General features: G+C 41.5%; 1 protein-coding gene across 1 annotated transcript in view; it reads left to right on the plus strand.

Annotated features, from left to right (window-relative positions):
- Positions 1–8,693: 8,693 nt before the first annotated feature.
- NME8 (NME/NM23 family member 8) overlaps positions 8,694–14,031 on the plus strand; it is a gene marked incomplete at its 5' end in the record, with an annotated part of 35,312 nt that continues 29,974 nt past the window's right edge. The window contains 4 exons of the mRNA XM_081102002.1: positions 8,694–8,726; positions 8,805–8,862; positions 9,058–9,164; positions 13,796–13,867. Coding sequence (XP_080958128.1) covers positions 8,694–8,726; positions 8,805–8,862; positions 9,058–9,164; positions 13,796–13,867 — 270 coding nt within the window. The remainder of the gene's footprint in view (positions 8,727–8,804; positions 8,863–9,057; positions 9,165–13,795; positions 13,868–14,031) is intronic.

Raw genomic sequence — 14,031 nt, forward strand, 5'->3', positions numbered from 1 at the left:
AGAATTGATTGTTTCCTTCTTCTCAAGAGAACCTTTGTCTGTTCTCTGTTAACTATATAACATAGGTCAATGCCCTTGGCTCTATATATCCCTTCGAGACTTAACCCCTACCTCTTTTTTCACGCACTATTTATTTCTGCTAAGCACAGCTATTGGCTTTCCCTATACACCATCCAGGCTGTTCTCCTTTTTACATTTACTCTCACGGAGCTTTAATCTTACCATCTTCTTTGCCTCCATCTCCAAACTATCTATTCTTTGGGGTCCATAGAACCTCAAGATAGTGACTCTATAGAAATCTTAACTCATTCAATTTATGTTTATGGAAATGACTGATAGCTAATAAATCTACTGCTGCTGGCTGTGATATTTGGAGGGAAAGAATAGCTCCGATAGGCAAGAGATTTAGAGGAAACCCTTTCAGAATTGAAGGGAAATTGATGTACTTTGGTTCTTACTAAGACATAGTAGGTATCAGAAAGCTGAGACCAGGGGATTGTCAAGGGCTGGGGGGTCGGGGGTGTGTGTGTGGGGAAGGACACATATGTAATACCCTTTGTAATACTTTAAGCAATAAAAAAGAAAGAAAGAAAGCTGAGAATGCCTCCCAGACATGGATCCGTTAAGCAAGAAAAGAAAATGTAAAAGGTGGAAGACATCTGGATGTAGGCTAAGCATTCTCGAAGACTGTATGAGAGCCCAAACCTTGAGGCTGTGGGACCGTTATTAACCTGTCCAAGTTACCCTACATGACCAAGTCGTGTTACATAATTAAAATCAACACTGGTGCCCTGGCTGGGTGGCTCAATTGGTGGGAGCATCGTCCCACGCACCAAAAGGTTGCAGGTTCGATTCCCTATCAGGGCACATACCTAGGTTGTGGGCTTGGTCCCCAGAAGGGGAGCATATGGGAAGCAACCAATCGATGTTTTGCTCTTACACTGATGTTTCTCTCTCCCTTCCTCTCTTTCTAAAATATCAATAAAAACATATCCTCAGGTGAAGAGTAAACGAAAATCAATACTGGTATCAGTTAAGTGAAACAAAAACAATCAAGGCAACCAACTTGGATTCCAGTTATCTGATATAAAAATCGAGATGCTCTTTTGCTTTGCTTATAATGATGCTGCCTTCATGACTAAATTCAATGACTCGAATAACCGAACAATGCCCTTACTGGTTTACAAGGCAGCATAGTTCATACAAGCGTTTGGAGTCATCTGGAGATCTTCGATTTAAAACTGGTTAGTAGCTATGAAATCTTGGGTGAAGTATTTATATTAGTGGCAAAACAGCACCAGATGTGCTGAGCTATGGGTATCTTTTGCGAATGGGCCACTGGTTGGGTTTGGCCCGTGGGAGTTACTGGTAGGAGATTCCATCCTCAGGGAGGAGTGAGGTTGCAGGATTTATTCTCTGGTCCTCCCCTACTGTGTCACCACAGTTCCAGCATGGCCTGCAGCCCTTCCGGCTACAGCCCCTGCCAGGTGGCCTCTGGGCCCCATTATGGACTTTTCTCCCGTTGTGACTCAGGCCTAGATGCACTGTCGCTGTCTCACTCCCTTCTGAGAGTGTCTGGTGGCCTCGGCAACTCCCCTTGACGCAGTGCTTATCACAGCTCCATTCCTCTGGGAGTTAAGCTCCTCCCTGAGTTTGACTCCTCCTTTTCCTTCTCACTGTGGGGCTGGTAGCTACCCCCACCACCTCTGAGGGGTGTGTTTGCTGCCATGACCACCATCACACAACGACCTGCCCCACTGCCCAGCATAGGGCTGCATTCCTTGATTGGGGACGTGTTTCCCAGACTTAGATACTGTTTGGACTCAGGAACATAAGACAAAGGCCTTTATTTGAAGGCAGCAGAATTGATCACCATGAACCATTACATTTTCTTTCTCCTTCTCTTCTCCCAACTACTTTTAGGCCTATTCTGCTAGGCCTTATGTTCCCACTCCAGGTGGTATATCCCACTCCTAGAAATATCTTCCAAGCTGGAACTATAATCTGGTTCTTTGGGGAACTCCACGTGGGGATAACTGACTTGAATCAAATCTTAAATACATTTCTGGTAAATGCTAAATTTTCACTGCATAAGAGAATATTTATTTATTGCCACTGTGCTATCACAGATCAGAAAACTTGGAAAATAATTTAGGGAGACAGAAGAGTTGGTTATGGATTGAGGGGACTGTATCAGATACTAATAAAAATAACGTCACGCTGGGCTCTTTAGGGGCCACCGTAGAGGGGGTAGTGGTGGCAGAGGTTAGACCTCAGTGCAGCAACCTCAGCACTTGAGTTCTGGCTAAGAAAGAATTCAGATCCAAGACTCCAATTATAAGAGAAAGTTGATTTAGAAAGTCACAGAAGTAGAAAAGATGAGCCAGCTGGGCTGTGTGGGCTCAGGAAATAAGTTACAGGGGCAAAAGAGTCCTTGGAGCTTAGGAGAAAGGCAAAGGTAACATGCGTGGGGGGAAAATAGAGGGAGGAGGGGAAGGCACAAGCACTGCACACTCCATGAGACTGGGCTGGGGAGAGAAGAGGGGAGGCGGGGGTGTGCTCCATAGCGGGAGAGCCCATGCTGGGTCCCGTGTCTTATGGTTTTTGTCTGTTTTCCAAAGGTGGGAATTCTCGGGGAGGCCTTAGGGGAGGATCTTAATAGAATATTTAGCAGCTTTATGCTGATGCACCAAAATGAGATTTATTCCCCTGTCTTCATTCATCCTTGGGTGTGGTTGGCACAAATTGATTTCTGTTATCCATCTCCCTGAGTAGGGTGATTTGAGCTCTTTACCCTCTGGTTAGATAAGTAGCTCTGAGAAGTGTAAACCCTTTACTCTTAAGTGTCCTTGGTTAGGGAAGATAGGATTTTGGGATTCACTAGATGGCTGTAAACTGCTTGGCTGTTTAACTATCTGTCTCTGTTACCCTATTGGCTTACTAACCTGTCTCAGCAGGGTTTGTGTTAGAGAAGAGGAGAGAGAACCCTGCTCTGTGCCCAGACTAATCTTGGAGGGAGTATTCCTCTCCGTGTAGTTGACGTGGGACAACACTGGGACTCGTGTTGGATTTCCAGGAGGATCTAAGCACAGGCCCGCAACTCTAAAGCCACAGAAGCTTGTGTACTGGAGCCTTTGAGACTCTGCTGAGAATGGGTCTGAGACCGAGAAGAAAAGGATTATCCTGATTGATCGTGATGTCTGCTTGGAAGTGGGAAGGTGAGGGGTGGCTCCCTTGCCACACATTGATCATCAGCTTTGCCCTATGCCACGCTGTCGGGCTGCATTGTCAGTCCTTACACCCCTGAACAGACCCTTTAAAGCTGGGAAAGACTTAGGTGCAGGACCCTTTGGGAAGCTGTGAGTCCCAGAGCTTTAAGTATCTTATAAGCAGGGATGTGTCAGGTTGGAACTGTGGTGAAGGATGCCTGACCAGAGGAAAGAACGCTGAGCCCCATTGGAGAGAATCAGTCCTCCAAATGGGCAAGGGCAGGAGGGCTTCAGGGGCTTGGTGGCAGGATGTGGTCAGAGGTGTCTGACTTCAGAGCGAGCGCTTCTCAGAAGTGTAAATAGCCACCACAGGGACTTTTTGAGCAGCCACTTACACATTGTTATGTATAAAATTCAAAGGGTGCAGACAGTAAATGATGTCGTGAGTTATTTTTATAAATATATGCAAAGGAACAATTCACATAAAAGCTATAGGCAGAATATATTAAAATGGAGAGTTTTGATTTAGATTTTACTGAAGCAATTAAATAATAGTAACAAGAGAGAAAAATCTCAGAGCTCTTATAAATTTTGGCATTTAGGAATTTGCCCTTATAAAACTAGGACCCAAGAACATCTTGTTAGAAAATGTCAATTCAGTGTTGTACTAGTTGAGACAACTTATATTTTTTAAAATTCTGTAGTCATCATCAGATCCTGCCTCAGAAGGAAACAACCAAAGAAAGCAGGGAGCGAGAAGTAAACATACGTGCCAACTGTGGAACACACTCTCTGTTAGGCACTTTCCATCATTTATACCATTAATCTCACAAACATGCTACTACAATCCCCATTTTAAGATAGAAAAATTAGGGTTGAAAAGGTTATATACTTTGTTCTATGTTAGTCTAAGGGTAAAGGGAATGCCAGGGTTTAAACCTAAATTATTAGACTCCAAAGTGTATGCACTTTCACATCAAAGAGGGGGGAGAAAGTACCTTTTGAAGGGCATTGAGCTAACTAGTAAAGGTAAGAGGGTAGTATTAAGATGTTTCTGTAAAGATGGCTATTATGACGGGGGAAAAGATGTCTTTGAAAAAATACCCATTAGCTTAGAAAAAAAAGCAATGCTCAGAAAATAAGTGAAATGTCATGTTAAAGTAGCGAGGAAAGCCAGATTAAATGAGAATTAATCTTCATAGTTAAAATAGTTGAAAGTAGCTGAGAAAGAACCCATGGACAATAAAAGAAAATCTACTGTAAAAATACTGAGGAGAATGAATTTAAAAATATTTACTGCTTTTTATGATTCTAAAATAACTGTAATTGCATAAAGTATGGAAAATATAGAAAAAGTAAGAAAATAAAATAAAGATTACAAGTAATTTCACTATCCAAGGATAAGTAGTAATATCTTTTCAATGCAGCCATCATATTCATCTGTAACAATTAATCATCTTTAATATAATCTCCTGTATTTGGGCCATTTATGTTGCTTTCAATTTTATTCTAATGGATAATGTTGTTCAAACATTAACAAGTATTCATTTAGAATTAATATATTATAATTATACAAGTAATAGTTGATAATTTTCAGTATCAGTAACCAAATATTGCAATATAATTAATGGCTTATTGAAACTACTTTTTGTCATCACTCTAGATAAAAAACCACTGTAATCGAATATCTGTAATTTGATATCTTTATATGTATTCAAATGCACAAAACATTTATATTTTATAATAATTGTATTTAAAAAGGCAAGTTCCATTCTTCAAAGAATTTTTATTTCATCTACATTAAAAAATTGGTGGCATAAAGTTGTTATAATATTCCATTCCTGTCATTTTTATTGCTGTGAAGTCACCAGTGATGTCTCATCTTTTATTTGTGATGCTGGTAAATTATTGTTTACCCTACTTTTCTTGATCACTATAGCTCTGAATTTAATAATCTCACTGATCTTTACAAAATACAACTTTTGATATTGTCAATATCACCTTATTTTCTGTTTTCTATTTACTTGGTTTTTATTCTAACCTTTTTCATTTCTTTCTTCGCCTTAAATATGTTATTTCTTTTTGTTCTTAAGTTGTAACTTAGATCATTATGTATTTTAAAACCTGTCTTATTGTAATATGTCTTTAATATTATACTTTCCCTTTAACCACTGAATTACCAATATCCAACAAAGTTTTATATGTTGTGTTTTAATTATCAGTCAATTTGAAGTATTTTCTAATTTCCCTTTTGGTTTCTTATTTGACTCACTGGTTATTTAGTAGAGTGTTGCTTAACTATCGGGTGTTCAAAAACTTACCAAATGTTTTATTGTTATTGATTTCTAGTTTATTCCTATTGTGATTAGAGAAAATATGCTGAAAGATTCCAATTTTTGAAATTTATTATGATTTTTTAAATTACCTACTATATGGTTCATTGTGGAAAATAGTCCAAGTGCACTTGAAGAGATGGTGTATTCTGCAATTGTCAGTACCTGTCAATTTGGTCAATTTGACGAATAAGGTTGTTTACATCTGTAATAACCTACTGATTTGTGTGTACTTATTCTATCAGTTATTTGGAAAGTGATGTTAGAATCTCCAATTATGATGATGGATATGCCTTTCTTTCATTTAATTCAGGCAATATTTTTTGCTCCATGTATTTGAAGCTCTGTTGTTTATTAGATACATTTTAAAATATTTGTCTTCCTGATGAAACTGTTTATCATCAGGGAATGTCTCTCTGAAAATATTCTTGTATTGAAGTCACTTTGTCTGATATTAATATAATCATGTCAACTGTTTATGCGTATGATGTTTACATTATATCTTTTCCATTGTTGACTTTCAACTCACCTGTACCTTTATATTTATAAAGCTTATCTGTTTACTAAATGCTACCCATTATGGGGTTTTCTAGTTTTGCATTTTGAGTCCTGGAAAGAGAGTTAATTGCCTACTAGAACAATTAAATAGCAATGTTTAAAACAATACAGCAGAACTCAGAGTCTTTACAATGCTAACACTTCCTAGATTTGCAAAGAAATAGAAACTTATGGCCTTTGCTCAAGAAGAAAAGAGCATTAATAGAAATTGTCTCTGAGTGGGACCAATTGTTAAGATTTAGCAAAGATTTCAAAGCAGCTGTAAGAAAAGAAAAGGTATTTGAAAATTAATGAAAATGTGATGTCAATGAATGTTTCAGATAGGAAATCTCAACAGAGAAATGCAAACTATTAAAAATGGGTATTGTAAAGTTGAAAGATAAAATAACAAATAAGTATTCATTGGATGGACTCAACACATGAGAAATGGCAAAAAAAAAAAAAAAAGAAAGAAAGAAAGAAAGAAAGAAAAAAAGAAGGAAAAAGATTCAGCCCTTGCTGGTTTGGCTCAGTGGATAAAGCCTCAGCCTTCGGACTGAAGGATCCCCAGGTTCAATTCTGGCCAGGGGCACATGCCCAGGTTGCAGGCTCCATCCCCAGTAGGGGGTGCACAGGAGGCAGCCAATCAATGACTGCCTCTCATCATCAATGTTTCTATCTCTCTCTCCCTCTCCCTTTCTCTTTAAAATCAATAAAAATATATTTAAAAAAGATTCAGTAAATTTGAAAAAAGATCAGTTCTTCTTCTCTGGGACTTCAGAGATATTTAGAGATCCAGTGAATATACGAATGAGACAATTAGGTGCTAATAAATCTGTAACCCAAGAAAATAATTAAGTACTATAGATAGTGCTGTACTGGGGAGGGGGAGAGAAGGCAGGTCAATGTAGGAAAGAACACTTTTAACAAATCTTGAAAGATAATGCCAATTATATGCAAGCAGCATAACAAACTATTAGACCCATTCGGGAGTAATATCTTTCCTGGGCTATTTGGCATTTATAATTTACATTCTGCTCTAATAAAATATAAACACATTTTCTTATTAACATCTTCAGAGTGCATCTGTCCTTGAAGTCAATTCTAGGAAGACCCAAATCAAAATCTCATCAAGTTTATGTTTCAAAGCCTCAACATTCAAGGTTTTTGCAATCAATAGAAGCAATGTTTAAAAACCTAATTTCACCTGTTGCCCTGCATGGGGAGACCGAGACAGGGAGGAGGCAGCTGAGGGAGGAGGGGAAACAGGCCTTTGCAGTCCCTTCAGTGTAGGGGCGCTAGGGGGAGCGACTTTCCCGGCCAAATGCAGGTAACCTTGGCCCAGTTCGGAACTTCTGCGGTGCAGCTGGGAGGAGCGGGGAGGGGTGGAGGCGGGAGAAGCGGAACGGTTGGGGTGGAGGGCGGGGAGTGGGGGGAGGTGGGGTGTGCCTGGGCTAGTGGGCGGCCAAAAGGCTGGCAGAAAACGTTGGCGCCCTACTGCGCCCCGGGCTATCCCATCAGCACCCACAGGAAGCGCAGCAGGGCCGGGCCACACGCCGCCCCCCGCCGGCAGGGGCCCCAGGTACTCAACCTGGTGGAGCTTGTCCACAAAGGCCACAGGCCTAGACAAAGCGGCCGACTTAGATCTGGTGTGTGTGTGTGTGTGTGTGTGTGTGTGTGTGTGTGTGTGTGTGTGTGTTCCTGTTGTTTAAACACATCCGTGGAGCTTAAAGGAGGCTGTGTTTTGTGCAGGGCTTGTTGGGGGAATCCACACGATTTGCTGGGATGTAGTCTGGTTGCTCTGGGTCACGCCTTTGTCTCACACTAGTGTTTGCTGTCACACTCGCAGACACGCTCGCTCTCAAAGCCCCTGACGCACTGAACAGGTATTTGGGCCTCGCTGGTTGCACACCTGTGGACAGTTATGCTGTGCTCGGTACAACTAGTAGCCTGGTTCTAAAGATGAAGTCTCCCAAGAGGGGGCGGGGTGTCTCCACCAAGATCCATGAGCATGTTCAGAGGGAACGTGTGCTGATGAAAACAGAGAACATAATGCTCCAGGAAAACAAACACAACTATTTTTTAAAATTTTTTATTGATTAAGGTATTACAAATGTGTCTTTATCCCCCCATTGTCCCCTCATCCCCCCAGTCTTGCCCTCACCCTCACCCCCTGTTGTCTGTGTCCATCGCTTATGCTTATATGCACGCATACAAGTCCTTTGGTTGATCTCTCCCCCTTACCTCCACCCTCCCCTACCTTCCCTCTGACATTTGAGCATCTGATGGATATTTTTAAGAAACTCTACCTCCTTACATTCTTACCTTGCTCAGGATTCTTGTGTTAGGAAGACGTTTGGCTGCTGTACCTCAGCATTAGCAGAGCGCCCAGCAGGAAGAGGCCTTTGGGACACTGGAGTCTCTTGGCGGGGGGTGGGGGGTGGGGGTGGGGGGGGTGGGGGTGGTGGTGGTGGTGGTGGTGGTACATAAACCGATATGGAAGGGAAATGTCTATGGTGCATTAAGATGTTGCTTGAACGCATAAACAGGACATGATTTAAATTTCTTTGAAATGTTTTCTATTTTCTCCCCTTTTTCGTGCGATAGTGGATAAATGGCAGGCAAAAAGCGAGAAATCCAGTTACAGGTAGGCACGACCTAGCAGCAGTTCTTTACTTGGTGCCCTGGCACTTGAAGGCCGTTTACAGCGCCTTCCGTTTTGCAGACTGTCATCAATAGTCAAAGCCTCTGGGATGAGATGTTGCAGAACAAAGGCCTAACAGGTACTGGGGCTCCCCCACTGACCAGTAACCTGGAGTTTGGCCCAGGGCTCCCCATGGCACCCTAGCACAGAGCACGGCTCCCCACTCCACACAAAGCCCTGCTATGTCTTTGCCCTTGGCCAGCACCAGCCCTGGGATAAGCTACTCTTTCAGAAGCTTTGACTCTGTCCTCTCATAAATATCATCATCTTCTAGTGATCGATGTTTACCAAGCCTGGTGCGGACCCTGCAAAGCAATGCAGACGTTATTCAGGAAGCTGAAAAATGAGCTGAACGAAGATGAAATTCTGCATTTTGTTGTAGTAAGGATTTAATTTCCATAAAACTATTGTTTCCTTGTTACTTTAGGTGTTAAAGCGTTCTCTTTAAGGATTGTCTTGATTTAAACAACCTGTCAAGTCTTCAAAATGGACCACAGTGATTTCTGGGTAGTTTTACTATATGTTTAGTTCTACCTGATCTGAGAACAAACGAGGTTTTTACCCCATGCCTATAACGTTGAGGTTATTGACCATGGTTGTGAACTTTGGAAAAGTATAGAAATGGTTATCTGCTTATTGATATTTCTTTTCACCTGATCTTATGCACTGTGTCTCTTAGAATAAGGGCTGCAAATACTATTTACTGAATAGCTTTGAGAAGGACTCTGGGCATTTACCAGGTAGCAATTTTCTAATGATAGTGATTTCCCTCATTTATTTGCCACCCAAAGGATTAAAATATTATAGCCGAACTCATTGTATTTTTCAATGTATCCACATTAAATCATTAACTACTGAGAGCTTTGTTATCGAATATGGTGGCCACTAGGCACAAGTGTCTTTTGAGCACTGAAATATGCTAGTGTGACTTAGGAACTGAATTTTTTTAATTAATGTATTTAAATTAGAAAACTATGCTCAATTCAATTATTGTAAAATTTTTAGAGTTGCTTGCGAAACCTTGGGTATGTGAAACTACTTTTTTTTACTGTAAATTTTATGAAATCAAATCAGAAACCATTATTTATGGTTAAAATTTAGCCCATAAATTGAGAAGTACCCTAAGTGTAAAATACACACTAGATTTTGAAGACTTAGTATGAAGAAAAAAGTATGTGAAATGTCTCAATAATGTTTACATTGATCACATGTTAAAATGATCATATTTTGGATATATTATCGTATAAGAAAGTTGTATCGTTAAATATAATATTAGTTTCACCTGTTTCTTTTTAGTTTTTCAATGTGGCTACTAGAAAATTTAAAAGTATAACTGTGGCTCACATTCTGTTTCTATTAGGCAGAAACATGTCCAAACCACCTAGACCTAAGATGCAGAAGCAGATAACTAATTACATATCTTTTTTAAAAAATATATATATTTTATTGATTTTTTACAGAGATGAAGATAGAGGGGTAGAGAGTTAGAAACATCGATGAGAGAGAAACATTGATCAGCTGCCTCCTGCACACCTCCCACTGGGGATGTGCCCACAACCAAGGTACATGCCTTTGACTGGAATTGAACCTGGGACCTTTTAGTCCACAGGCTGACACTCTATCCACTGAGCCAAACCAATCAGGGCACTAATTACATATATTTACTCCCTAACCCTAAAAGGCATAATCCCTGAAGCAAACATGAAACCTAAACACGTTGCATGTTTCAGGCCTTCCTTGACCGCTCCCAACCCAGACCTTGGAATGAGATTGCTTACTGACCTCAACCTGTGTTTGACTGTCCTTTCTATAAATAAGCAGGCTCAAGCTTGGGAACTCAATTCTTATTATTTTTTTTTAATCTTCAAGACAGTAAGTGGCAAAGAACCAATAAGAAAAAGAAAAAAAAAGTAAAATAAAATGAGAGAGTAGTTGGCTATAGGCAATCCTTAAATCTTTTTGTCTAGAAAAGTTTTTTAAAAATATATATTTTAGAGAGAGAAAGAGAAACATTGATGTGAGAGAGAAACAGTGATTGGTTGCCTCCCACACACACCCCAACCAGGGATGGAACTCGCAGCCTGGGTATGTGTCCTGACTGGGAATGGAGCTCGCAGTCCTTCGGTGCATGGGATGATGCGCCAATCAACTGAGCCACACTGGCCAGGGCGGGCCCTTGTAGTGCTTTAAAAGGCAGCTTTCCATAACAACCTGCTTTACTTTGAAGAGTAGGAACTACCCGAATAGGGCCAGAATGTGATTCTAAAGTTGATCCTTGGCAGGGAGGAAAACCTAGTTTCAGAGGACAGAGAATGGGGCCTAACAGGAATTAGCACATGCAACAGAAAGTGGATTGGTATAAGAAGTTAAAAGACAGTATCAGAAGGATCTAACAGCTGGCAAATGGATCACAGACCATCAAGCATCATCAGAAAATTCTATTAATCCTGTGTTGTTAGGCTCCTAACTCAGTACACACGGCTCAGAGCTGTGTGAGGATACAGGCGTGGGGTTTATGACTGTCCTCCCAGCAGTACCCGGACCAGACGGAACTCCTCAGCCTACTCCATAGGCCATAACTTTGTCTATCCCACTGGGAAGTGCTAGTAATCTTTCCAAAATATGCCTAAGTACCATACGTGCACCTGTTAAATTTAACAAAAAAATGTGCGCGTTGTCCTTGAATGGTTTCTGTTCTGTTATGTTTGAGTGCATTCAACAATAGTATATTCACATAGATTGATGCTGTTTTTATATGACTTGCTCCTAAAGAGTAAAGAAAATGAATTCCTAGTTTCCAAACTCCATTGTAAACATTGGACAGTCGTCCTCTGCTGGATATTTTACTTTCTGCAGCTAGCCAAGGAAGGGGACCTTTCTGAACTTGTAAATTTAAACCCAAAATTAAGACCTATGACATTGATTACCTTTTACATCACCCTAAGCTTAATGGTCATATACTCTTTTTTCCCTGTTATGTTCCCTTTTAAAAGACTTGGAGACTTGTATTAACATTGTACCAATACATATAAAATTCAGTAAAACTTATTTATTGTTCTTTTATAATGTTACTAGGGGCCCGGTGCACGAAATTCGTGCACTGAGGGGGGGGAGCTCCCTCAGCTCAGCCTGCCCCCTCTCACATACTGGGAGCCCTCAGGGGATGTCCTACTGACGGCTTAGGCCCGCTCCCTGCTCCTCTTAATTGATCCCCCTTACTTTGCGGGAGGCGACCGGGCTGATCAGGGGAAGGCACCAGCCCCATCATCCCCCTGCTGCAGCCACTGCCAGTCACCGCAGCCACCAAGGTGTTTTCATCAACACGGACTCCAGTCCCTTCACCATGAAAAAATGACAACTTTCTTTAGGCATTTTCAAGATGTGTCTTTCATAGGATATGACATTTCTTTCTTTATTATTATTTTTTTTTTATCCTCACCTAAGGATATATTTCCATTGTTTTTTAGAGAATGTGGAAGAGAAAGGGAAAGACAGAGAGAAACATCAAAGTGAGAGGAACACTTTGATTGGTTGCCTCCTGCATGAACCCTGACCTGGGCCCCAGCCAGGGAGGAGCCTGCAACCTAGGTACATGCCCTTGGTCAGAATTGAACCCAGACCCTGCCATCGGCAGGCCGAAGCTCTAGCCACTGAGCCAAACTGGCTAAGGCAGGATATGACATTTCTTAGCCCTAAAGCAGCAGACCTTCGTTTTTTTCTCCAGGAGTGTGGTGGAAAAACCCTAGGTCACCTTATTGGATTCTTATTACCGAAGTTACTAAGAATATTACCAGTGGCATACAGGGAGCTTAGCCAATGAGTGGTCAGAAAAGGTGTTTCCTCTATAGTTTACACCGATCCCTGGCTTGGCCCCTGTCCAGGCCTAAGGCCTCTGGCCAGGGCTTTAGGCCTAGGCAGAGGACCCCCAGCTCCCTCTGATTGCCAGCTCTGCCCCTGCTCCCTCCAATCGCCAGCTCTGCCCCTGCTCCCTCCCATTGTGGGCTCCGCCCCTGCCCAGGCCTAACACCTCTGGCCGAGGAGTTAGGCCTGGGCAGGGGCTCCCTCGGCTCTGATCCCAGGCTCAGGCCCTGCCCAGGAGCCCCCTGGCTCAGGCCCTTCCTGGGCTGCTCAGGGCCCACACGGGGCCTACCTCGGAGTGACCTGGGTGCCCAATGATGTTCGTGGGACCCAGGCCACTGGGTGCCTATGTATGCAAATTAACCACCATCTTTGTTGGGTTAATTTGCATACTCCCCTGATTGTCTGGTGAGTGTAGCGGAGGAATGGTCAATTTACATGTTTGTCTATTATTAGGCAAGATTAAATGCTTTACCTGTTAGTACTTTGTTATGATACTAGGGGCCTGGTGCATAAAATTCATGCACTCGGGGAGGGGCTCTCTCAACCCCGCGGGCACCCTCTCACAGCCCAGGACGTTCTTAGTGCTGCCATGGAGGCAGGAGAGGTTCGCCAGTCATGAGCCCAGCTGTGGCTGAGCGACACTCCCCCTGTGGGAGCACACTGACCACCAGAGGGCAGCTCCTGCGTTGAGCATCTGCCCCTGGTGGTCAGTGCATGCCATAGCAACCAGTCATTCCACTGTTTGGTCAATTTGCATGTTAGCCTTTTATTATATAGGACAACATTGTAATAATGATATCTGATTACTTTAAAATAAAATATTTGACTTCTGGTCTTTAATATGATAGATTACTTTCTTTCAGCCTCTTTCATTCTTTTTTTGGGTGGTGGTGTGGGGTAGGTGGGTGTGGGATACCATAAAGGTGAACAGCCAGAAGTCAGGTTGAGGCCAAATGATGCAGGGACTGACATGCCAGTGTTTGCAATTTGATACTTAAAACAACTACTGCATACTAAGAGAATGTTGAGTAAATGTAAAAGTAAAATTTATGTGTATCTGTGTTTGTTTGTTTTTTTTTGTATATGGTGTAGCTAATGACTTGTTATAGTTTCCTATATTATCATGTGAAATATTAATATATTTTTTCCAGGCTGAAGCTGACAGCATTGCGACTTTGCAGCCATTTAGAGATAACTGTGAACCTATTTTTCTTTTTAGTGTTGTAAGTATAATATTTATTTTCTCGAATGTATTATCAGATTCCAATTTATAGTTAAAGAGCAAGTAGCATTATAAAATTACCACAGAACTCTTTTCTGATGAAAGTCATTATAGATTTTTTACTTCATCTTTGCTTATCTATTAATATATTTTCTATAACCTGAC

The sequence above is a fragment of the Myotis nattereri genome, assembly GCF_964212035.1.
Source record: "Myotis nattereri genome assembly, chromosome: 11".
In the NCBI taxonomy this organism is placed as follows: domain Eukaryota; kingdom Metazoa; phylum Chordata; class Mammalia; order Chiroptera; family Vespertilionidae; genus Myotis; species Myotis nattereri.